Source organism: Linepithema humile, chromosome 5, assembly GCF_040581485.1.
Source record: "Linepithema humile isolate Giens D197 chromosome 5, Lhum_UNIL_v1.0, whole genome shotgun sequence".
NCBI lineage: Eukaryota > Metazoa > Arthropoda > Insecta > Hymenoptera > Formicidae > Linepithema > Linepithema humile.
The window spans coordinates 9,406,816-9,432,417 of record NC_090132.1 but is presented as its reverse complement, the minus strand read 5'-3'; the positions used below and the strand labels follow the sequence as shown (position 1 = coordinate 9,432,417).

Below are 25,602 nucleotides of genomic sequence, written 5' to 3'. Positions count from 1 at the left end.
CGCCCGTCGCTCCGGAAAGTTAATAAACATTAACAAATCCGTCCTCTCTCTCTCCCTCTCTCTCTCTCTCTCTCTTTGTCGCGGCGCAATAGAGTGTCGTAAAATTTCCTGACACGGATATTTTCCGCGGACGAGCAATTGCGCGAGGCGCGGCGCACGACGGTAAACATAAATCTCGTAAATGGAAATAGTTGCCGGTATCCCGAAATTAAATCGAGCGGCGACATTTCGGACTGTTTAAGTACAATGGGACACGAATCGCAATTCCAGGCGACAGACACGGCTCAGTTAGCTAGATAAATGCCGCGCCGCAGTTTCGTGCGCGGCGGTTTCTCTCACTGTCGGCCGCTCGACTAGCAGTGATGGCGTTCAAACCGATATCTATCCGTAACTTCGGTGAGCGAGCTGACAAAAGGGCGAGCACGGGTGGGAATAAATTGCAAGGCAAGTTTGAGATATTTCCATTAAAAAGCAATTATACTATTTCAAGTATTGTCTCGCTTGTGGTTACGCGCAATGTTAATGATTCTGAGTGCGCTAAATGGAAAGTTAAAGCGAAACTTAAAAACGAAATAAGCTCGCATTTCGCGGCAGCTGACAAGCGTAATTATAACAGAATGTTCTGCATTTTTCTTCTGCTCTCATCTGAAATTGATTGTTCGATGACTTGAATCTACATTATTCTTCACATTCTCATTATTTGCTATAAATTCCTCTTGCAATATTAGACCGCCGTCACGCGTGACGCGCGCCGCCTTAAAATTCGGCGCCGCCAGCCGCGCGCGTTAATCGATTTTTCCTTCCAGACTTTCCGCTCGCGTGCGGAAATTACGCGCGGTACAAGAACAAACGTATAAATAATGACGCGAAGTAAGCACGACAAAAACGTCGCAATCCCTCATCGATTTAATGCGTTGCCATGGAAGCGACGGAAGGAAAAAACCGTACTGCGGAAGCTGAGCGTAAAAGCCCATCGCATACAAATTTACATAAGAGCATAAGTATGGCGTATGGGCGCGTCGACCAATGAAACCCCAAGAATGAGCCGCCGTATTGTTTTATAGAACATGAGCGTACATAAGATAATGGTTGCGACGAAAGTAAAAACAAAACCCGACTTTTTTTTATGTGCGGATTATACGTGTAATAAATTACATAGCGTAAAATATGGTGATAGGACATATTATTGCGTTATTAAACATCTCTTGGTTTCTACGTCGCTAATGCAACTATATGCCACATTGTAGCTGTAATTTTGCGTTACAATAAATAAAAACTATAATATTATTTAATATAAAAGAACAAATATTTTATTAGCTTAGTTTTCGATTTTTATACAAGATTCTCTTTATACCTGTGTCTTTATATTAATTTTTTTTAATATTACAGAATTAAAAAATACCTTTTTTATATTGTAACAAAGTTATTCGCTAATTTAATTTCATCGAGTAAATATGGTATATATATGTACAATATCGCGATTATATTGTATATACTTCCTTCATGTCTCGTGGCGGATCAGAAGCGCATCGTTAGGCTCGTACGAATTCAACGCGACGACGGTCTAATAAATATTTCTTGGCAGGCGATGCTCGATGTGCACCACGTGCAGCGTATCGCGCCGCATAAAAGGAAGATATACTCGAACGAGAAAACGTTACCGCTTCGGATCTCCGGTGTGCTGCCACGCCGGCTGCTATATCTATACCTACACGTATACCTGAAAGTTCAGGAAGCGGTCTCAAGATTTCGGCGCCACTAAAATGCCGGGCGTTGACTTCACCACGAAGCCGGCGGAATAGAACGCATCGTTTCGTTATCTTGGTCACGTCCTGTCTGGACCCCTGGGCGCGTTTTCTCGGAGGAAAAGAGATACTCGAATATTTGTTGCCCGAATCGCGCGGCCATCTATAACCGCGGTATCTATACTGGGTGTATCGCACGTCGCGCAGTTTTCCGCGAGCCGCGGATAATAGCGGCTGCAATGGAAAGAAATGCGATTGCCGTGACGTCGAGACGTTCACCACGTTTCTATTATGAGAGGCTGAATATGATAAATTATTTGAAACTGCACTCAAAAAAATGATCTTGCAATAATAGCTAAAATTTTCTAGGTGTAAAAAATTAACTAAAATAGATAAATGATTAGCAACTGTTGTGATATTGCATATGTAATTACTTAATCAGTTTAGATGACAGAAACAGAATATATATCTGTATTGTTTGTGAACTTTAAAAAGAAAGTTTCTCTAAAGCGCCTATCTATATAAGATCAATCACGTGTTAGATCATGCAATGAATAACATTTAGCAATGGTACTTAAATTTTTCAGAAGCTATTGCTAGAACATTACTGCTATAAATTCTATATGTGACAAACAATGTTTTCACAGATACGAAAAATAGCGATACATTCTTGTTGCGATATCTAGAAATCTAACTACATCAGCGAAATATTTTTTTGAGTGTGAGCTTTGCAGTCTTAGTCTTCGAGTTAAATTCAAGTTTTCCTCAAATTAGAATTTCCCTAAGGCTTGTTATTTATTTGCGAAATTTAATTGTGATTCATTGATGAAACAATCTTGTAAAAAAATTTTTATCAATAAAATTTGTTACATTTTAATAAACTTTTTTAATAACAGTGTTCACGTTTGCATGAGGTTTTATAAATTCGACAAAATCAATTTCTTTTTTGTACAACGACATTTTTAGTACGTTTGTACGCTGGTATTTTTTGAACTTAAAGGCATTGTGCATTTTTTGATCTACTTTCATAAAAAAAATAAACGACGTGGCAAACGGTGGGCACTATTGAGTAAACAAGTGTTGTTTCTGTTCAATTTTGACAGGCCAAACATATAACCGCTACGAGAATCAAACCACCAACGTCATCCGTTCTATGCTCGATTTGTCGATAAACACGGGGTAAACGATCTGCTAGATGATTTTTAGTCCGAGCGGCTACGAGCTATGAGCTACTACAGTTTTTCACTGTGTGTATCGAAATTTTTCGAATATAACCAACCTGATGCGGGCAATCAAACGTACCAATTTTTTTTTCTTTTGATCTATCTGACAATTGTTATATCCTGTCGCTGATACATGATCGCGAATGTATTCATTCCCTCCTCGAAAAGTTGCATGACAACTGGCGAATTAACTCGCAATTCAACAAACCAGACCGGGCACAAAGACGCCGACAATCCCGGTTTCATTTGATATGCGAGGGAACTCACGCGATCCCGAATACACGACGAGCTACTCTCTTTGCCCGGGCGTTGTCGCAAACCGCCGACACCGCCGTTGTGAAATAAACGAACGCGCGATAGCTGTTAATTAATGGGCGAGAGGAGTACGCGTGACAACTGAAACTTGGTCGTCACGCGCGCGTGCAAGGATGCCGGGTGCGAACGTGCGAGGGGAGAGGAAGAAAAAGAAGAGAGAAAGAGTGAACGAAAAAGACGATGGAAGGTGTGGAACGGAGAGAACGGAAGAGATGGAAAGAGAGAGGGGAGAAAATAAAACGTGGAACGGAAAGGCTGAAAACGCGGAATACATTATACCCGGAAAAAGATGAATCATTCCGCTGATGGAATAAGTACTACTGAGTGCGACGGCCGCAGCAATTTGTAGGAGCCGACGTGCTGGCCGAACGGACGCGGCCGCGATATGGAAACGAGAGAACGTCGAACAAGAGACAGAGAGAAGAGAAGAGAAGAGAGAAGGAGGGGATGAGAAGAAGCCCGATGAGCCGGCGAAACTTATAATGGAATCATCCTTCTGACCTTACCTAAGGAAGCCGGCGCGTAGGCTATAGAAAACTAGTTCCCAGTAATTCTTCCTTTGATGCGAGCCACGTTGCATCCTTGCGTCCCGCACCCTGCCGTCCCTCTGCCCTTCCCTGCCCGAACGAGCCGTCGCTCATGCCGCGACACACATTAGATACATGCGCAACAGTCAATGGAATAGCGCTCGACCGTAAACTTGACACACAATTGCCACTCCGACGTAACTCAGGATCAGCACAATGCTGGGCGTATGCCTTCTCCTGGCCTGGCAGCACGGAACGACCGGACGAGAGCGAGTGAGAGACAGAGGGATAAGTAGAGAAAGACAATGCGAGAGAGGGGGGGGGGGGGGCATGGGAAGATGCGAGCGTGAAAGAGATCCGAGGAAAGCTGAGACGCTTGGACCAGGAAGGTGGATATCTGTTACAACGCGCAACTTCGGTAACGTTTGTCGATGTAGCACGAAGCAAAAACAGTAAATGCATGTATAATGGAACAAAGAAAATACGTAATAATAGTAGATTCAATTTTATACCAAGCATGATCGGCTAAAAATTGTTATTAAACTCAACTTTTAAAGTAAAACATTATTTTTATCACACATTTAATTTTATAATATTGATCGAGGTTTGAACTTTCCCATTAATATTATTAATTTTATGTGAAAAATATATTATATCAGTTTAGCAGATTAAAGAAAAAAACAACGTTACCGAAAATGACAAAGGTTCGAGATAAAAATAGCAGTTCAAAAATATACCAAAAATCTCACGCGCCTTCATGCATCATGTTCATCTCGATTTTATGCTCATTCGAAAGCTGGATAAATGTTTGCGGGGAAAATTGCAAGGTGCGGATCGTGCTATTATTTAGCGATTGTGGATTTTTGGCGTAAACAGAAGAAAAGCGAGAGACCGAGAGAGAGACGTGGCGTGCGGGGAGACGAGAGGGAAAGCGAAGGGGAAGAGATATCTCGATGGAGCGGCGACGAAGAAGAAAGGAGAAAGGTGGAACCCTATTGAGTCGGTCCATAGGTTTACTGCCATTATTTTCCCCGTGCATCCAGCCCCATTGTATCGGGGCGTGAGGCTGCGGAGTGAGCATCTGCCCTCCCTCTGATCCTCTTCGCGCGGCGTGCACCCGCCCGCCGCACACCCCGAGACCACTCGAGGCTGCTTTTTGTCCAATCATGCGCGCGAAATATTGCCGCCGCGGGACAACCTCGGCGGCCGTTGCAGCAAGGAAAAAAAAAAAAAAAAAGAGATGTCACTCGCGCCCGACTGATGCACCTTGATAGCGCCAGGTCGATGGCAAAACACGGCGCGCGTTACTTTGCGAGAGGCACTCTTCTTCAGGTACTCGTGAAAATTGACCGTCCTGTACATAGTAACAAAGAGAGAGAGAGAGAGAGAGAGAGAGAGAGAGAGAGAGAGAGAGAGAGAAAGAGAGAGGCCGGTAGCGCGATAAATTCCGATTTTAGCCACTTTTTAATGTACGCACGCTCGCGCGGATTTAATCGACGTAGCGAATTTATGCGCCGGTAATCGAGTTTCCGTCGAGTACATTTAAAGCCGAGTTTCATTACCGCTCATTTTTGACCGCGTTACATTTCACGTTTCTGCATAATGGCGCGATTTTGTCGCACTAATGAGTGGCAGCGTTATTTACGCGCAATTGAAAGCTTTGGATTCCATTTTACAAAGAGCTATTTTGATGTATCCCGTACGAGTACGCGCAATTGATGTCACGACGAATGCGCTGTACACAAATTTAATAAAATATATAGAATTTTTTGAAAGATACACTACGCTAAATAACTGATATTTTCCTCTAGCTCTGACACGAAAAAAATGTAAAAAAATACTGCACACTAGGAACAAGTAAAATAAAATTCTCTTTTTTCTATATTCCTCACATTTTTAGTATTGCTGCAAAAATACCATACTTTGTATCGAGAAAATATTTACCATGCATATAATACACACAAATATTTCCAATATATGACAAAAAAATCTGCAAAAGACGATTTCTTAATGAAATTCTTCCTCGTGAAAAGATTGAATAAAATCAATTTATAATTTGGACACAGCTCTCAATTGACAAAATATTATACTATCAAACTTTCATTGTATACATTTGAAAACATAATACAATCCAAAATAATAATCAACTCCTCATATTGCGCGCACAATGTAATCCGACATATAAACGTAAAATAACAGAAATTTTAATAAGTTGACATTTCTGAAATTTCACACGCGAAATTTCGTACGCAGCGGATTTTGAACTTCGGAGCGCAAAGAGGAGGGATAATAAAGGCTATAAATAACATCCACTGTCGCGCATCTCCTTTATCGCGAATTATGCAATTCGCAGGGCAGCGTCGTGTGCATGCACGCGTGCACTCTAGCGCGGCTTCGCAAAGTGCTTACGCAGGTGACGCGCGCGTTGCGTCGCGTTTACGCCGTACGACGATTTTCCGCCGCGCCGCTGTGTAATTAACACAACTGTAACGCCGCGATGTTGCGGCCGAAGTTTCAGGAATGTAGAAGGCGGGTCAGGTCTATTACGCCGCGCAACACAGCCTGCAATGGCAGACTAATTACTGAAGCTGCGAGCGGCTGACGCACGCGTTGCAACGTCGTCGTCGCCGCCGCCGCCGTCTATTAGGCAAACGCCTCGCTTGTGTCGAAATTATTACGTCTCGGTTCTCCCATTGTTTTCGGGAGCGGCGCACACCTTCCGCGATCTAGAATTCTGACCGCGGAAACAACGACTTGCGAGAGCGCGACAGGTGATGCGAGGCACAGCGGTGGGCCGCGGTGTTAGGAAGAAGTGTAGCTCCGTATAAAATCATAACGGCGCGCGGCGATGGAAATTCGGTCGAGCTGTGCTAACAGCAGCTGCAACGCCGACGAGAATTCCGAAATGCAATCAATTTATCAGCAGCGGGTGCGCGAACGTGACCAGACTTAAGCATATGGCCGATTTAACGATGTCGACCGGGGGAAAAGGGATCCATGACTACTCTTAGCGCCGGGAGATTATGCGTTCACGCTGTTCCTGGAATACATTTTCCGCGTCCGACACAAAGCCGCGCGAAGGAGAGGGTGAGAGACGAAGGGACCCGGGAGACGCGCGCGCGAAAGAGAGGAATGACCCCAATTATGCACCGCACCAGCGGCGAATTTGTTATGGCGCGCATTGTAACCGAACGTAACAATGAGGGGGTAACGCCGCCGCGCCCACCTCGCCGACGATGGGGGTAGAATTTGTTGAATTACCCCGACGTACTTGTGTCGGGGTCGCGTCGGTTTTCACGGCGGGTGCCCGGTCCGAATTTTCGACGATCGAATTTTCTATACCGGTGATTTCGCGATTTCAGGGGCGCGTGACTCTCCGCGTAACGAGTCCCGCGCGCATTTAAAAGTCAACGCGGTTATTTCGTTTCGATACAAAAGTCCGGCATGGTGTAGAAAAAAAATGTAGAATAGGATTTATTGTATATTCAAGGGCGGGGAAAGGTTCTCCTCTGGGAACATCGTACCAAATTCAATGACATACATTATGTATAAGAATAGATGAATATAATAAATTACGATGGAGAAAAAAAGTTAGTTGACTAACATTAGAAAAATTAATGTAAGAATTACGACTGTCTTATCGTAGATTGTGCGATGTTCATTTGTAAAAGTACTTTTCTAATAAAAAAAAGTTGGAGTTAATTTTTAAATAATATTTCTCTCTTACGATTTTTGTATATCGAAATAATTGGAAATTTATAAGAATGGAAACCTCACGAAAAAGTCATAAAGAGCTTATGAAAACGTAATTGTTGGCGGAGAAATCTCCGGGAGGCCGACCGTTAGAGTGCCGAACAATTGATCTGACTAGGATGACTGGCAAAGTTAGGGATGGGCAGTTTTTGCGCTCGAAAGGATGCAAACGTATCGGACGGGCCCAAACCGCATTGTCAGATCGGTTTGAAAAGGGACAAATTTCTCGAGGATGCTCCGCAATCGTCGTATCTAGGACGGAAGACGGGTGCGCCGCAGCGAGATTCTTTTCAAAGAAACTTTGGGATTCGGTTGGCGGAGCGGCCTTCACGTTCTTCCTTTTCGGCCAATTCTCATGCCGGCTTCCTCCTTAACGTTCTCTTGTTATTTCAATTGCCGTCTCTCTTACCTGTCACCGTAGCGTCAGTCCGGCCGTAGCCCGCTTGAAAAGAGCAAGCGGGAGGCAGAGAGAATTTTCTGCGTCCATTGAAAGTAAGATAAGCGTGAGTGGGATACGATGCCTTCGGGGGGCGGGAGCTCGACGAGAGAGAGAGAGAGAGCCCGTCTTCTCTCGCTCGGCTTTTTCTCCTTGGGAATCCGCGAAATGGAGCACGGTGCCTATCATAACATTCTCGTTTTACGGTAACAATGCCGAGGTAACAAGACGTTCGCCGAAGGACATCGAGCGTGAAAAAATAACGCGCACGGATGATTCGCGGAGCGTCGGTGGACGGGAAAAACGGCCGCATAATTTCGTGAGCTGCATGCGGAGCTACATGATCAGTAGAATAATTCCATAATATTACCAAGCGCTTCTAGAATTTCTCTATGTTAGAGAACTCAACTAGCGCCCGTCACGAAAACGGGATAGTTTCTACCTGTTCACGTATGTTTAAAAATTTATTCCCTTTGTTTAAATAAGACAAAATGCGGAAAATATACACTTTTTACAAAGAACTAGCTTATTTGCACTATATACACAGGGATTTGCCAACATTTCGTAACGAAATAATTTCCAGATATAAAAACGTATCGCAATTTTATAAAAACAAAGCCAAATAAAATTTTTAAATCATTTATATTTCCTATATTTCTCCGGTGAATAGAAAGAATTTTTATTCTTTTCGTTTGTTAAAAATTTATAAAGTGGCTTATGTAATATTCTTGCATTTGCAACGACAACATATTCGATACGAATATAGCATAAGGTGAAAACCATCAGAATATAAAGCGTTTGACTGTTCTGCGGGCGAATACACGGACGAGGGGAAAAATTACACATGCAAAATAGTCGTTTCCGAATATAATCTAATGGGAAAAAATTTAGGAAATATTTCAGGCAGGCATTACAGAGGTGTAGAGGCAAGTGCTTCCGGGGAAAAAAATTGCGGTGGAAGCGAAAAGTCGAAATGCGATATGCTTGCAATGGAATGGACCGTCATTAGGGTCTTTGAGCCCGTGGACGAAAATTACACTTGGATCTCCGTATGATCTGCGCTTTATTATATTCACTATGTAATTTTCATTCCATCCGTTCCACTTTGGAGCGCGTGCGTGTCTTCAACCCGTTAGATACTTTTTAATATATTCCCCGCGGCATTTTCTTCTCGATGCTCTCCTCCTACGTGAGCGTCGTTAATATTTTAACGCTTTCGACTAATATTCAATACGAACGTCCGTTTTCAAGCGAGCGAGACCGATAAATAATAAACAGTTAGATGCAGATGATATATATTTTGAATGTTTCAATATTTACCAACAATACAATAGCATTTAAAAAGACGATAGCACGAGCGAATAAGTTGGCAACGAAAAATTAAATCGTCACGAGATATTGATGGAGAATTAGATGAAGCTCCGATATTTCTTTTCTAGCTCAACGGTCCGGGCGTGTAGCCGTAACGGAATTTCTAAGTACAAATTTAAGGAGCTTCGAGCTGGTTGGCGCGGCGGACGAATAAAACTGAAGAAGAAAGTTTCGATTGATTTTTCAAGCTGAATTCACAAGCACTCATAATCCCAAGTTTCGAGGGGTTTGAAGAGGGGAACGAAGTGCGAAGCGAAATGAGATCTCGCGGTGGAGATAGCCGGAGACCGGCGGCGGTGAGTGCCGTGGAAACAAAACTAATGTCGTTAGCGTAAATTTTAAAGAAAATAGAAGGGAAACTCTATTTCTCTTATGGGCCCGCTTTAATTAATAACTGAGTATATATTTGCGCGTTCATTTGTACAAAGAGCTCGTACGCCGGGGAATAACGTTTTCACGTTTAATATATTTACTCTTACCCCAGAGTATATTTACATTTATGGAAAATAAGTGCGCTGTGCAAATCCTCTTTACTTAAGGAGATATTCCTTGGGGCCACCGCCGCCGCGTTCTTTCAGCATTTTTAAAAAGATTAAAATCAAACAATCGTCGCCTGATTTGACTTAGAGACGCTTGAGCTGGAAGCGCTTCAACACTTATCGCGGAAATTGCCCGGCTGATAATCCAATAACAGGCCAAAATCAGGCAATTTCAAATTACAAACTTTTGCACTCTCGTAAATGTAAGTCAAGGGCCAATACGGCAGCGGCGTGGTATAACGGGTCAAAATTGGAATATTTAATGAGCACGTAATTTATCAATCGATCGCTCTCTCTCTCTGGAATCTCGCAAATTAACGAATCTTTATTGAATAACAACTGCTGTGGCGGTTGCCGAGATTCGTTCCGCAAGCTCCCACGCGCGATATTTACACGGAAATGCTACCGTCGTCGTTGGCAATTGCCTTCCACGTTTTCATTCTCCCTTTGACATTAATTCTCGTGCTCGAGGAAATTAATTGGCGTTACACCGCGGGATATGCATGTCGAGTGCCGCCGTAATTAATAAGGCACAGTAACGGCATAGAAAACGAGCTGGCGGAAACCGGCTTGGCGGCGGATGATTAGCCCGGAGGAAATCACAACGCGACAGCGCGAGATCTCGCGAAACAACGATCCATCGTTCTCGGGTTTTCGCACCGCGTCGTACCGTTCTTTTTATCGCGCAGGGCGAGAACCGCTGTGTTCATGTGCGTTGAGCGGGAAGAGAAAGCCGGGAGAAAAAGAAGGAGAACGGAAACGGACGAACAACGAGGCATTGTTGCGCCTCGGAGAAATTGGTGGAAACGAGGATTACTCCACATGACGATGTAGCGGCCGCGAGCATTAGACAGGTGTTACGACGCAGTCTTGTAATCTTGTATAACAGAGAGTTGCGCCGCGGCAATAATCGTTAGAGCGCGCATAATTGCGGCTATCGTGGCGCGCAGTTTGCATAGCATTTCGTTACGTAGAATCCCTGATTTTACGATCGCCGGCCGCGCCGGTGCAAAAATGGTTCGCACCGAGCGCGAACGTCGCAATTCTCGCCCGTTGCGAGCAAGCATTTTCGTCGGAGCGAAATTTTACGCGCGCGGCGCCGCCCGATTGACGTCCATCGGTGAGATCGCGGCTGTGAATGTGATCCAAGTTTACTCGTGTAACCGCCTTGTTCACGGTATTCCTCCCATTCTCATCGCCCACGCGGCTGAACTTTGCCATACACGAACGTCATGAAGCCGTGTGTAATTGTGCAAACACGTCGGAGGTATAATTGAAACAGGAGCGGGAACAGTCGAGGTGGAAACAAACGCATCTCGATAGTTATTCGATTATCCGTGCGAAAAAATCGTAATGCGCTAATTAACTCCGAAAGCGTTGCGTTAGATACGCACGCACGGGTCCGGAAAAAGGGTGTAATCTTCGTTTTACGATGGTATTTACAGCTCCTCTGGCATTTTTAAATCACGCCGCGTGGATGCTGCGAGATATTTTTTGCCGGATCATACAAATCTTTTAATATATTTACGAGATCGATACCGACCTATATTTTCTGCTATTTATAATAATCGTGGTTATTCAAGAAACAGGAACAACGGATAAAACGCTAAAAGAAGAATCTTATTATTTATCCTTCTTATATTTTTGTTCCACGTTTCATCGAGTGGATTCTAGTTGAAAAATGCTACACCGTTAAATCCGCTTCAAGATGTATAAAACGGAAATATGTTATATTTAAATCCAGATTGGAGATATCTGGTAATGCAAAAATATGAGAGCACAACGGCACGCTAAAATTAAAGAGCACAATTATAAATGGTATTCTGTTGAACATCCGAAAGAGATTCATTTTGCTCGCGGCGCAACAACGTGTTTTAGTTTTAGAAATAAAACGCAACCGCGGCTGAACGAGGCGCGATAGACTCCGCGTTGTTTTCATTCATAACATGCGAAAACGTTCTCGGCATTTCGCGTTAAGGTCGGTCTCTCGCGACTATCGCCGGCACGTTCGCGCGCTAACTTCGTTTATTCCGGAATCGAGAATGAATTAACTTCGATATTTGTTACCGCGTTGTCCCGCATAACCGCGGCGCAGATCCGCAGCGCGTAAATTGCAAATTAACTCTAATTCGCAAATTTGTAAATCACGTACGGCAGAATCGTTGTGCGCTACTGCATAACGATACGTGCGGCGGCGCACCGGAAAAAAAAAGAGAGAATTATGTCCCCGTTGCCGCTGCAATACCTCGTGGCAGAAAGTATTGATTTATGCGTGGCAATGAATCCACCGAAAATTCGCCCGGGTCCCTTCGCGGTGAGTCACATCCGCTCCTTTTACATTAAGTCGGCGACATGCGAGGGGAAAACGCAGCCAAACGGGCATCCGTTGAGTGGCTCGTAAGAACGCCGAGAGAAGAAGGTAGTCAATGTAACCATATTTTATGGTGCGGGCATTTATATCCATAACCGCTCCGTGCCGCATCGATCGCGTAAAGAAGTGCGCGTAATTGCGCTCAACACTCTCGCGCATCCTTACGCATATAAATACGTCGCTGATAAGGGGGTTTTAGGACGTACAAGAAGAATCCATTAATACGGCAAATATTTTGCTATTAAGATCCGCGGGGTCGGACTTGAATGGAACGGGGGCGAAATAAAGTATACAAATCGCGCCGAGTGTCTGAGGAGGACCGCGTAAATTTTTCAAGAGCACTTCCCCTCGTCGACGCTCCGCGCGAACGCTGTCGCCTGCCTTCATTGTTTAAGGGAAAGAGTCGAGGAACGCGCAAAGGGCGAGTCGGAGGGCGCTAATAAAAAGAAGAGAGAGAGAGAGAGAAATGTCGCGCGATAAGATGAAAAGCAGCGCGTATTAAAAGTCGGAGTGGCGCTTAAGTGAAACGCGACGAGCCCGAATGATGGGGCGTGGCGTGCGCGACCGTACGAAATCGTATGGCGGCTAAAGAGGAGAAAAAATGCTCTCTAAATTGACCAAACACACCGCGAGATAAGTCGTTTAACGGCTTTGCCGGAAAGCCGTACTGTTGTTCCCGCGCCGCGCACAGGATTTGAGAGAGAAAAGCCGCGTAGTGACGACGACGTGCCGCGTACAGGTCGCGCTAAAAGCACTATAAAAGCACTGCCGCGCCTCTTCAAATATCACGCAGGATGCAGGTGCTTTACGAACATACAGTTGCACTCGATAAGATTAGTGGAGATTCTAAGAAGCAGCTGGCATCATAAAACCGCATAACTTCGCGCTTCACCTTCTTCTCTCAGAACGAACGAATTCGTCATGCATCTCGCTTCGGAGATATTACAGTCGCTACAACGAATTTCTGGTTTCTCTCTGAATCCTCAATTTAAAAAAAATTCCTTTATCCGACACAAAAATTACTCCAAAATCTCCGACTTTAGTCTTGACAGATTCTTCGAATAATTTAGAGTTTCTTTCTTAGAGAAAATTTCGAGATATCAGTAGTTTCCAATGTATATGAAAAAGACAAAATTGCAAACATAAAATAACGTCATAAAAAAGATGAAAAAATTATTACGTTAAATTTTCAGTTTTTTGCAGTCAGTTAATATGCAACGGATAGCTCATGATATTTCTTGGAGAAATAAGTTATAAAATTTCAAAACTGTGCTTTTGTCATTTAAATATAAAACTGATATATTTAAATAGCCTAGAATAAAATTTTTGATTAAAAATACTGATACAGAGTATAAAATAAAATATCATTTCGCAATAGATTTCGCAACCACCTTTATCTATTGACAATACTGATCTCTCTTATCTAGTCTACGGCGACGACTCATCCGACAAACACGTTTGCACACCGGCGACACGTTTCGGTTGTCACGGAACGTGAAAGCCGAGAACGATCTTACGACGAATGCGCGCTGTACTTTTACAACCGGCCCGTCGTTCGAAACGTCAACGTCGGCCCCCGGGAGTTTCGCCAGCGTATTGTGAAGAAGGTGCACTCGTCGCCGGCTTATTTGACTCGTTTCGTGCGCCGGTGCTACGAGTTACATTTCCACCGGCTTCCGACCGGGAGCCCGCAGTAAAGGCGGGCACAATGGCGTACAGCCGGCGAGAGAATAGGACCTCCCGGAGGTATACGACGGTGGTGGCGTGTACGATTCGGAACATTGGCGGAAGATTGGAGAAACCCGCCGTAAAACACCGTGCGTCGAACTGACAATAAAAAGGGGCCAGAGGGCTCGGAGAGACTTGCTTCCGAAGTGCACGGTTACGGCGACGATGGACAATGCATCCGCGGTACTGCCGACTGATATGCCAATCTCGGGCATGTAATACCACGGTAGTGTCGATACGTGAATGCGTCGAGGACCCTCGTCACTCTTTTCGGGAAGCGATCCGGGGACACGTCTTCCGGATCATTGGGTCATGCTTCGGGAGATGCGACTATACTTGTGTTACGGCTCTTTCTGTCCATATGAATCTATTCTCTCGTGAATCACAAACGCACTTGCACATGAGCGAACACTGCTGCGACCAAGTGGATTTATTAACTCTTTGTGATCTTATAATGTCAACTGGCATCACGTCTGCTATTTTTTATCTACGTCAATTCGTGTGTTCTACAAAATAGAGTGCGAAATAAATAAGTAAAATATCTCTAATTTTTATTTTAATTGTAAACTGAGAAACACTAATTGCTACAGAAATTGAAAATGTTTTAATTGTTTGCATTAATTTAGTTTTGAATTGCATGGATAAAATAAAATGTACGCAATTTCAATGAAAAACAATAAGTTTGAACAAAATTAAATCAATTCGTTTTTAGTAATACATTATCTTAAATTTCGCGCTGCACTTGTATGTCGCGAATTATTAAAGTGTTCGATAATTTGCAATTATAAATTATGAATTTGGCGATAAAGAAATTAAATATAAAGCGCACAGATATTGTGCATCTAGTGCAATTATTACAAATTGTATTCTTCATTCCATTACATTAATATTTAATCAATTTCGTAATAACAATTTAATAATTTAGAGAAGAACAAAAATAAACAACAATTAATAGATTTTCCCTGAACTCATCTACTTGTAAAATTAATGAAGTTGGTTCGCAATAATATATGAAAATAACGAGATACATGGCAGTGACCTCATGACATGAATATTAATTTTAAATATTTTTAGAAGAACGAATAATTTTAACGAAGAATAATTTGAGATGAAAATGTACGAGACACATTGCTATTTCGTTTAAATTTCACCGACGTAAATTTTCCACTGGCCTTAGCAATATTCTCCATTCTGTCTTAATTTTCAAAAGTGCGTTCCATCTTTTTATTAATAAATTTCTCTTCGCAATTTTTTTACCGTTTGACGTAAGCTATTGTAATTTTCGCATTTTGATTAACGATGCAACTTTTTTTCAACGCGTTAATAATGTGCAGACACAATTCTTCCTGTAATACGCGCTATAAAGTTTATCGCGTAGTTTGTGCAGCGTGTAGAAAATTATAATGAGCGAAGATGTTATAGACGTAGCACCCACTGTAATTAATTTGGAGGCGCGGTGCTTTCAGACGTGCGCGAATAAGTAATCGATCCGGACGAAGAAAAATGTGTATAGAGTGAGCTCGGAATATTATAATTAACGGACGCAATTGCGAAACTAATAATTAAGAAACTTGATGTTCGGATGTCTCGCCGTTCTGTAAGATAAGATCTGTATCTCTCTCGCGATATATCTCTTCTTACTTTTACAGGAATTCCCGAGCATCGATTACCGGTCCGTTCTAGCTTACGCTTATTTACCTGCAGCTCACGTACGAAAAACTCGACTACTCCAGCAGACTCGCGTCGTTCTTATTTCCTTATCACGCGTGACTTTTAGACACGTAACCCATTAGATAAGAAAATTACATTTAAAGACACGTAACGAAGCACAGTAATCGTATTGCTCCAAAAAATCAGAGCAAAAATTAGTTTGTGGAAATTGACCACGAAACGTGTGCCATTTTCTAGTTTTCCGTATAACGCGCTGCATAGATAAAGTCGTTCAACATACGGACGTGCATATTTTTTTCCCCGTGAAAAGCTTGTAAAGATAATTCAGTTATTCAAGCAAATATTATAAGCGAAAAATAAATGGAATTATTCCAGATAACGCTGTCAATTTTAAGCAAGAGCTCGTAGTTGAAAAAAAAAACACGTGCTTTTAAAAGTTAAGAACATGCTCTAACATATTGTAGAACATACTATTTTCTTAATATGACCAAGAAGCAACCTGTACGGACATAATGAACGGCTAGAAGTATGCCTAGAACACCGAAATGCGCTCGCCGCCTCTCTAAAAGGTGTGCGCTCGCGAGACGAATTAGTATACAAATCACTTTTCAATTTCTTTTTCCTTTTCTCCACGAAAGAGTTATGCAAGGTCGACGGCGAAGCCATTTGTCTTCTGGACTCGGGCGCGCCCTTGTCAAGCGCAGACCGAAGGCAGGTATACCTACGATCGAAGATTCTACCTGCCCAGTCGTAGACATTACAAAGTACGTTTCGTCCGCCAGCGGGAGATCTATTAAGGCGTTTTACTTACGAATGTCAGACGCTTTTTTTTTCGACAGAGATTGAAAAGTCTCGTGGTTTTGCTTCGTTACCGTGCGGATGTTATCGTACAGACGTCCTGTTAAATGGTTTTCCCCAAAGGACTTCCTTCGAGGCGAAGCAAAAGGTCGCAAACGGTCGAAATCCCATCGCGCCGAAAATACGTGAAGAACCATCGTTAACGAGTTCCATTCTACATGACCGTAAGTTTTCGGCCGAAGTCGAGAAATGGGGGATCGAATTTCGGTTACGACGGCGGGACGGCCGACGAATTGACGGACGCTTAAACGCTCGTTACATTACTACCGTATGATAGTTCAATCGATAAAAAGTTGTTTCCAGCCGCGACATCGTACATCATACTCGGAACCGAAACTGACAACGAAATCCCGCTCTTAACGGTAGGCGTACGGAGCGCGATAAATCACGATAAAAAACGCGAGATCGTTTCTCTTCGTGAAGCCGGCGAAAGCGCCCGTTTTCTGCGCGACGGCCATGAGATTTCGTAAATCGCATCCATTTGCGGTCCATCCGATAGGAAGCGAACGGGCTACGGCACACGCTTTACGACCTACGAGAAATGGCCGGACTAATGCACGGTAACGCGACAATAAGCATCTCCGGCGCGCGTGCTGTCCGGCTAAATAACTTCTTTGCGTAATCCCCGTCGGGGGAGTTCGAGAGGAAGCCCGTATCGATGCAGCTTATCGACGGCTTAGCTTTTAATGGAAGCGTCGACTACGCAAACGCCAAACTGGAAGTTTATGGGATAAAAAGGAACCTTTCGGGAACCCCCGCAACCGTACGCTCGTATTTTCGGTTCGCCCTTTCGAGCTTTGACCACCATTTCACGCGCAGCTCGGGTAACAGCTGAAACTGAAGCATGTCCTGGAAAGTTAACGTGGCGAATGGCCGGTCACCTGATACAAAGAAAATCGAGGGCCTGTCTGACAGTCGGTGGTCAGGGGAGAAAGGCATTGTTGCGGGATTGCGGGAAATCGGACGATCAATTGACTTTCCTAATTTTCCTGCGCGTCGAGCTGGCTTTAATGTAACATTTTGAGCGCGCGCACACGTCGATCGTATTCGGTCTCCCTTTTCCACGCATTACCGATCTGCACGACAGAGATAATTCTATTCGGCCGGTGATTACAAAGGCATGACTCGGACGGACGAGCGAATTACCAAATTGTACGTCATTTCACGAAGCGGAAGAGTACGATGTGAAATAAAATCGCTATTAAATGCGCAATAATGAGTTAAAATAATTACATCATATTTAATTATGCTGTAATTATATCAATAATTGTGGTCAAATTTCTCTTTGGACGCGAAAACAACAAGAGAATTAAAAATAATCATAATTAATAATACGGAAAATACTAAAAATTGTATCGCTTTGTAATCGAAATAGAATATTGTGTTGCACAAATAAGCAAAAAAAGTATTTTCTGCAAAATGTTATAAAAGAGTTGAGAAAAATTTTATCATAAAAGTTTTTTAATAAATATTTCACTTTGTAAGTATATTTAATAAGTTTCTTAGCCTCAAGTATAACAATTATAGTTTATTATTTGCTATAAATTATTTGCTAGTGAAAATAAAATGATGAATAATAACGATCAATAAAGATATATTTTGGTTACAGAGCGAGTAAAAAATGCAGCGATGACTACATTTGTCATATCTATTTTTGTAACTTTAAGTCATGACAAATACTATTGTTGCACTTGAAAGTTAAGCACGAAAATGACTGATTCTAAACAAGATTTTAAGCACGTTTTGCGTACAACAATGTAAATTATGAAATACCGTCTAATGTTTTATAAATATGGAAAATATCCATATTCTCAAACTTTAACTTTATGCTTCCAACTTTATATTTTCAAACTTTGAAGCAAATAATAAATCTTTTATATCTTTATAAGAATTATACGCTGTTCAAAACCTGAACTGTATACTAATTTTATTTTTTATTGATGTAATGGATTTAACTTTGTAAGTATATTCATGTTTTAGAAAGACGATGTAAAACTTTGCAGGAAATTCTTACATCCTAATCTAGTAATCTTGGCTATATAAGGACGAAATTTATCATTTATTACATTACCCTATAATATCATATTGCAATATTGAATATAGACAATTTCGCAATTGCATTACTAGTGTTAAGTTCATTTCAAGATGTTGGCGGATAAAATAAGACTGCACAGTCTGAAATAATCACATTATAAGTATGTGAATCTATGATATAAATGAAATTATAATTGATCAATTTAGACTAAAAGAGAGCGTATAGGAATGCAAATAAGATCGCGACTTAATCATGTAACGTGCAGATCTTGTCAAATTAATTGTGAGATCAATATATAAGAGGGAACAATTGTCAGGTTTACGATCTTCCGTGCTTCTGGCAGGGAACTGGATTCGGACAAAGGGAGCTTAATCGCTAATTGAGAGTGAGAATAGTTATGAGAGCGCAAATGGCCCGGACGATTGAACTTTCCTAGTTCCTGACCGTCAGCGGACGTGTTTAATGCGACTTTTCGTATATTTATTGTCGACCCATATGTTCGTACAAAACCGACCGTCGAAAGATGACCTTATTCATACCCTCCGATCACAATAGCGCGAAATGTGTCGCCGTTAAATGGGCTACAGGTCGCGTAGAGGCGCGTTCAATAGCACGACTACCGCCTCGTTAGCCTGTCGTTTAGGAATTATATATAATTTGAACCGTTACTATTATATACGTACTGCGCGCGCACGCTGTTCGGGCTTTATGGGCGCGAGAACATCGATTACGAATTCTATTAGACTAGCGACAAACGATTCTGTAGCTAGCCAACTTTCGATTATAAGCGGTTAGCAACCGGAAGCAACATTACTCCCATTTTAATATACAAAAGGCGCGTTACGCGATCTTTCATCGAGAAAGATTGCTGTTGACGAAAATATCAGTTGCTGTGTCGTGTCAGAAATTATAAGATTCGTGTGCGTGTGTGTGTGTGTGTGTGAACGCTGAGATGTAATTTGTTGCGCAAGCACTAGATTTGTAGCAATTAAAAAATATAAAATAAAATTTATAACTCAAGAATTTGATAAATTAATAGATATCAGGCAGTTAGGCATAAATCATTTTACGTTTATCAGCAAAATGCCGAACGTATAAAAGTAATACAAATATTATACATTTCGGGCATTACATCATAATTATTTTTCAGCAAAATTAGCTTATTCAAATGAATAATAATGTCGTTTTCAGGTCACAGGATTTGTCATAACTTTTGCATAAAGTGTTTTTTCATGCAGCAATAAATAATAGCACTATTGGATACTTGGAAATCTGCTGGACATTTCGATATGCAATGGATATTCATATGCAAATATTTACCGAATGTATGCGTTGTATGGAAAATTCATTCGAAATTATTATAAAATAAACATTTCCAAATCTGTCGAGCTTATTCTTCGCCAAGCCCTACTAACTTGCATTACGCGGATTAAGCGTGACGAAAGGCGCCAAGGTTTATAATGAAAATTTTTTTTCCTTCCACAGTAAATATGAACAGCTGCATATACACGTTCGGTGCACGGATTTCCGCACAGAGCAAACGCTGTTTTACGACAAACAGCAGCGCGCGCGCGCGCGCACGCCATTCTAAAAATAAAGAAGGATGCACTCACCTAAATAACGGCAGCTCTACGTCCATTGATGATGCGCCGGGGGCGGCGGCGGCGGCGGCAGCGGCAGCGGTCTCTCCAGAACGGGAATCGGAGACACATCCGGCATGGCGAACCTCAGCTTTTGCCAGAACAGCTTGTCCCCCCACACCAGCACGGTGTGCGACGAGATTCTCTTTTTGAGATCGGCATCGAGATCCCGCGGGCACACACCGCCCACCAGAAGCAAAATCACCGAGCGACCTTTGCCCTTGAGAGCGTCCCTGAGGGCCGCCTTGAATTCGAACCTGGACCACTCGCCGTGCAGAAAGTTCTTGGACAGTACGAGAATGGTGCGCCGCGAGGAGTCGGCCGCCTCCGCCACGGCGTCGGCGACGTTGCTGCCGGCGCCGAGATCCCGATAGTGCAAGCACAGCCGGTAAGAGGTCTCGAGACCCGGCACGAGAATCGTCGAGACGAAGGCCTCGTCGACCGCGGAATAGGAGATGTACGCGTCGAACGGCTTCTCCTGATCCTCGAAGGCGGCGGTCTTGTAGCACGCCCGCAAACCGCATCTACTCGCCGCCCAGGTCCTGAGAGTGCGGCGATGCTTGAAAGCGCCGCACACCAACGCGACCGTCGCGAAGATCAGCACGACCGTCGCCAGCAGCAGCGGCAGATAGGTCTCGAGCGGTCGCGTCTCGACGACGGAGGTCGTGCCGGTTAATGCCGCGCAATTTATGACCGATCCGTTGGCCGGGAGAGTTATGGGCACGCCGAGGGAACAGGTGACGCTGCGCCAGTCGTTGATCTTGAGCCGGTTGCGCGACATCCACTCCCGCACGCGATCCAGATACGAGCACTCGCAGCTCCACGGATTGCTGGACAGAGCGATGTCGACTAGATAGGGATTTTGCGCCAGTTCCCAGAGGGCGAAAGTGCCGAGGCGGTTGTTCTCCAGATGCAACACTTCCAACTGACGCAGCGGCAGGAACGTACCGTTGTCGATGTACGTCAGCAGATTATTCTGCAGGTAGAGCTCTTTGAGATTTTCCAGCGGCATCAACTCCACGCCGTTGAGCACGCTTATCTTGTTGTTCTCGAGATGGAGCACGAGCAGCCGCTTGAGACCGCTGAAAGTGTGATTGCGGATCGCGATGATGTTGCTGTTGTTGGCGTAGAGGATCTGCAGGTTCTTCCGGCCGATGAACGAGTGCGAATTCAATTCTCCGAAATTGTTGCCGTCGAGGTAAACCTCCGTGGCGTCCATCGGCAATCGACCCGGCAGAGTTTTGTAACCCGAGCTGGAGCAGTCGACGACGTTCGCCGACCAGGATTGATCGTGGTAGCACGTGCAGTTGGCCGGACACGTCATCTCGCAGTCGCACGCGTCGAACTCGCAGCAGTGGCAGAGAGCGAAGCAGTGCGCTTTGTAGGTGCAGAGGAATTGAGAGGGCTTGGCCTCCAGCAGCGGTATAAACGACTTTCGGCGATCGTACGGCAGTCTACAGTAAACGGACTCGAGATCCTTCACCTTCGGATGCTGTCTCAGCGTGAGTGAATTGATCCTCTGCAACCACTCGGTGGTGCAGTCGCATATAAAGGGATTTCCGCCGATGTAGAATTCCGGAAGTGTCCTGTTAGGCGGTACCTGAGTAAGCTGGAACGCCGAGAGGTTCATCTTGTCGATGTAATTCGCGTAGAGATCCACTCGGGTGAGATTCGTCTTGGAAACGAACGTTTGCGGCTCGACCGAGTATATCAGGTTATCGTTGACGAACAGCAACTCGACGGAATCCGGAATCGAGCGCGAGTGTATCCTCGTCAGATTGTTAAACGACACGTCGAGCGATTTCAGTTTCATATTTCGCGGCGCGATCCCGAGATCCGCAATATTATTTTTATGCAGATCCAGCCACTCTAATTTCTCGGGCAGGTAGCTGTAATCAAACTGCGCGATCTTGTTGTCGGATATGTTGAGCCAGACGAGACCGGGCGCGCTCGCGAAGATGCCGGATATGTCCTGCAACATATTTGAGTCCAGCCGAATCGCCTGCAGCTCCTTATTGCTCGTGAACGCGCCGTCCTCCACGAAATCGATTCTGTTCCTCGCGAGATTGAGAATTTGCAGCGCCGGCAATTCCACGAGATCCTCCTGCGTGACGTTGGTGATTTCATTACCGATCATTCTCAGTCCGTACAGACTCGACATTCCTCGAAAACCTGGCTTATTCATGCTCCTGATTTGATTCTCGCCGAGATCGATGGTCCGCAGTATCCTCATGTCTTTTAGCGCCACCGGTACGCTCTCGAGATTGTTGTCAGACAGGTTTAAATCTAGCATGCTCGAGCAGTTTCGAAAGGCGTCCGGATGAATTCCCTCGAGCATGTTAGAATCCAAGGCCAGCAGCGAGACCGCGAATAAGCCGTTCAGCGAGTAGGCATCGAGATAAGTCAAACGATTGTGCGCCAATTCGAGGGTGTGCAGATTGCTCATCGGCGAGAAGGTGTCCGCCGGTATCACTTCTATCTCGTTGAACCGAAGATTTAAAATCTGCAGGGTGTAGAGGTCCTTGAAGAGCGCCGGATCCAGCTTGCTGATACGGTTGTGAGAAAGATTCAAGAGCACGAGGCGTATCAGACCGGAGAACGTCGCGGAATTTAGCCAGCCCGAGCTGGTTAAAACATTTCTCGACAGATCGAGAGTGACTAGTTGATTCATGCCCGCCACCAAGCCGGGTGACAGCACGCTGATGGAATTATTTTGCAATTTCAGCTCCTTCAGCGTCTTCATCGCGTCGCGAAACATTTCCGTCGGTAAAGCGACGATTCTGTTCCCGGACAGATCGAGGCTCTCCAGAGATCTCAGTCCGTGCAGAGCTTCGTCGGCTACCATGGAGATTGCGTTGATGGATAAATTCAATACGCGGAGACGTTTCAGCGAGGAGAATCCGTAGGACGGCAGCACGGAGATCTGATTATTCGACACGTCCAACGATTGTACGTCCAGAGAGCAAGGAAATGGAGCCGACGTGGATTCTTGTTGACGTCTCGGCGGCTTCTCGCCGACATCTCGAAATCCCAGCTCCGCAATGTCCTTCAGCGTGTTCCAGGAGATGTTCAAAGTTACCAAGTTCGTTAACGGGCAAAACAAGCGATCCGGTATCTGCCAGATGTTGTTACACGACAGGTCAAGCTTTTCGATTTGCGGCGTGTTGTCGAAAGCGCCGCTCTCCAGCTCCAGGCTGTGCTCCGTTTTGCGCCCGTTCAGCGTTCTAACGGTCAGATTACGGAGGTCGCGCAGTCCGCTGAGTAACTTGGCCGGCCAGCGTGCCAGCTTGCATCCGGTCAACTTCAACGATCGCAATCGCCACAGGTGAAGGAAGCCATCCACGTTGAGAACGCCGTTCCCGTTCTCGAGATCGCCGTCCTCGCAAACGACATTTATGGACGTCACGTATTCGCTCGTCGCCTGAGAGAAGTTGGTCCGTAGCGAGTCGTTGCCCGCGTAACGATGCACGCAGATGAGCGCGCCATCCTGCCGCGAGTCCCACGTACAATGGTCCGGCAAATCGAGCCGAGGCGGCAACTCGCTCGTCACCGCGAGCACGTGGTACACTGGCAGGAGCAGGCAATAATAAACCAACGACAGCGACAGCGATCTTCTCCCGGGACCTTCGTGCCGACCGACGAGCCCACGCATCTTTAGTGAACTCGTTGCCTGCGCTCGGTGCCGGTTTCCTGTTTCCTAATCATCACACGACGCGCGTCACGTAACGCCGGTTATTGCCCGCTGCGCGACTCCAAAGTGTCCGGTGTCCGGGATGCGTCCGATGAAATCGTTCTAACGCTCTCGTTCCCCGTTGCGGTACACCCAGTTCACTTCGATTCGATTAGACGGTGGTTTACGGTCCGACGCGAAATCACCCCCAACGACTTCGATTTTCAGTTTATCAATTATCCCGATTATTATTGCGCAATTAATATCCCATTATTTACACACCTTAAGAATCACTCGATTTAAATGGCCAATGTTTTGTCCGACGCGACGCGGATGCTCTTCGTAATGTTTCTCGCGATACTTTTTTTTTACAGCCCAAAATACACTATCTTATTGTTCTGCAAATTCTCTATTTCGATGCGCTCAATGTTGCTCTTCCGAACGACCGGCAGTGATTACCGAGTCACGTCACGTCGGAGTCGCTTAACAGGCATCAACCCTGTAACAGAATGTTATCCGCTTACGATCGTTCGCTGACGGTGGTTCGCTGACAAACTGATATCACATCTCGCTACGACATCCCGCGTGTTGCCATTCAAGCGAGAATCCCCCGTTCTTATCCGCGCGACATTAACATTTCGTGCAAACTCCTCGACTCGCGCCTCGAGAAATGCCATTACAAAATCTCGCGCATCACATGATTTTTTTTTTCCTCGAGCAAACGCATTCCGATTCTCGATCCGCGCCCGATGAAAAATCAGTCAGTAAATCCAGAGATTCCGGAAGGTGTAACGTCCACGAAAAAAAAAAAGAGAATGTAAGTTCACAATTTCGGTTGATCCCGTGTAACGAAGATAGAAACCGGACGAAGTGAAACGAAGCAGAGATCGTTTCCCCACAAAGCCGAGGACCGTAACGCTCGCTACTACGGCCACCGCACGACTGACGAGCGAGATCTCCTCGGCATCTAACTCGACGCAGCGTCCACCAATCGTTTCTACCCCCACCGAACCAGCGGCAGCGGCGGCGGCAGCAGCGGCGGCGGCGGCGGCGAGCGGCGGCACCCAAGAGTGGAGTGAGCACGCGCCTACCGCAGGACCTCGGGGTAGGACGAAGATGTCCTGCGTTTCGTACGCGTCTTTCTCGTGCGTATACGCGGCGCCTCTTGGTATAACGCGTGTGCACGCACACGACCGCACATCGTTACCATTACACGCGATCGCGATGGACGGACGAACGGACGCGAACGAACGAGCGAGCGAGTGAGCCGCGCGGAGAGAAGAACGAGCACGAACATTGCACGCAACCTGTCTGTATCTTCTCGCCGTTCGCCCGGTCCTGCGAACGGGACGAGACCAGGGGACGCGGTATCGGAAAAAAGCATCGACACTTTACTCGTTATTAGAGTCGACAAAAAAATATCGATATACATACTAGCGACGAAAGAGAAAAATATCGACGCGCGCACTATCGTCGTCGCGAGTAAATATCGGAAAAGTGAGGGAATAGTTCCATTTGTGCGTTTTAACGCTTTCGTGTGCACATTTAAACATTTAACGTTTTTTCTCTCTCTCTCTCTCTCTAAATTTAGATTCTTTAGTGATAGAATGATTGAACGTTCGTGCTGTAAGATTTCTTATTTCTTTTAGAAGCGGTATTGCGTGAATACCGGTCAAATATAGATAGAGATCAAATAGTGGAACCGAGTTTCTGTACGCGG

The 25,602-nt window shown here is 44.8% G+C and overlaps 1 protein-coding gene across 2 annotated transcripts in view; it reads right to left on the bottom strand.

Annotated features, from left to right (window-relative positions):
• The window catches only part of Toll-6 (Toll-like receptor 6), a 250,197-nt gene that overhangs the window by 26,009 nt on the left and 198,586 nt on the right, over window positions 1-25,602 (bottom strand). For both annotated transcript variants that reach the window (XM_012370121.2, XM_012370123.2), the window contains one exon: window positions 20,186-24,381. In XM_012370121.2, the coding sequence (XP_012225544.2) occupies window positions 20,202-23,864 (3,663 nt within the window). In that variant the 5' untranslated portion in view covers window positions 23,865-24,381 and the 3' untranslated portion in view covers window positions 20,186-20,201. The remainder of the gene's footprint in view (window positions 1-20,185; window positions 24,382-25,602) is intronic.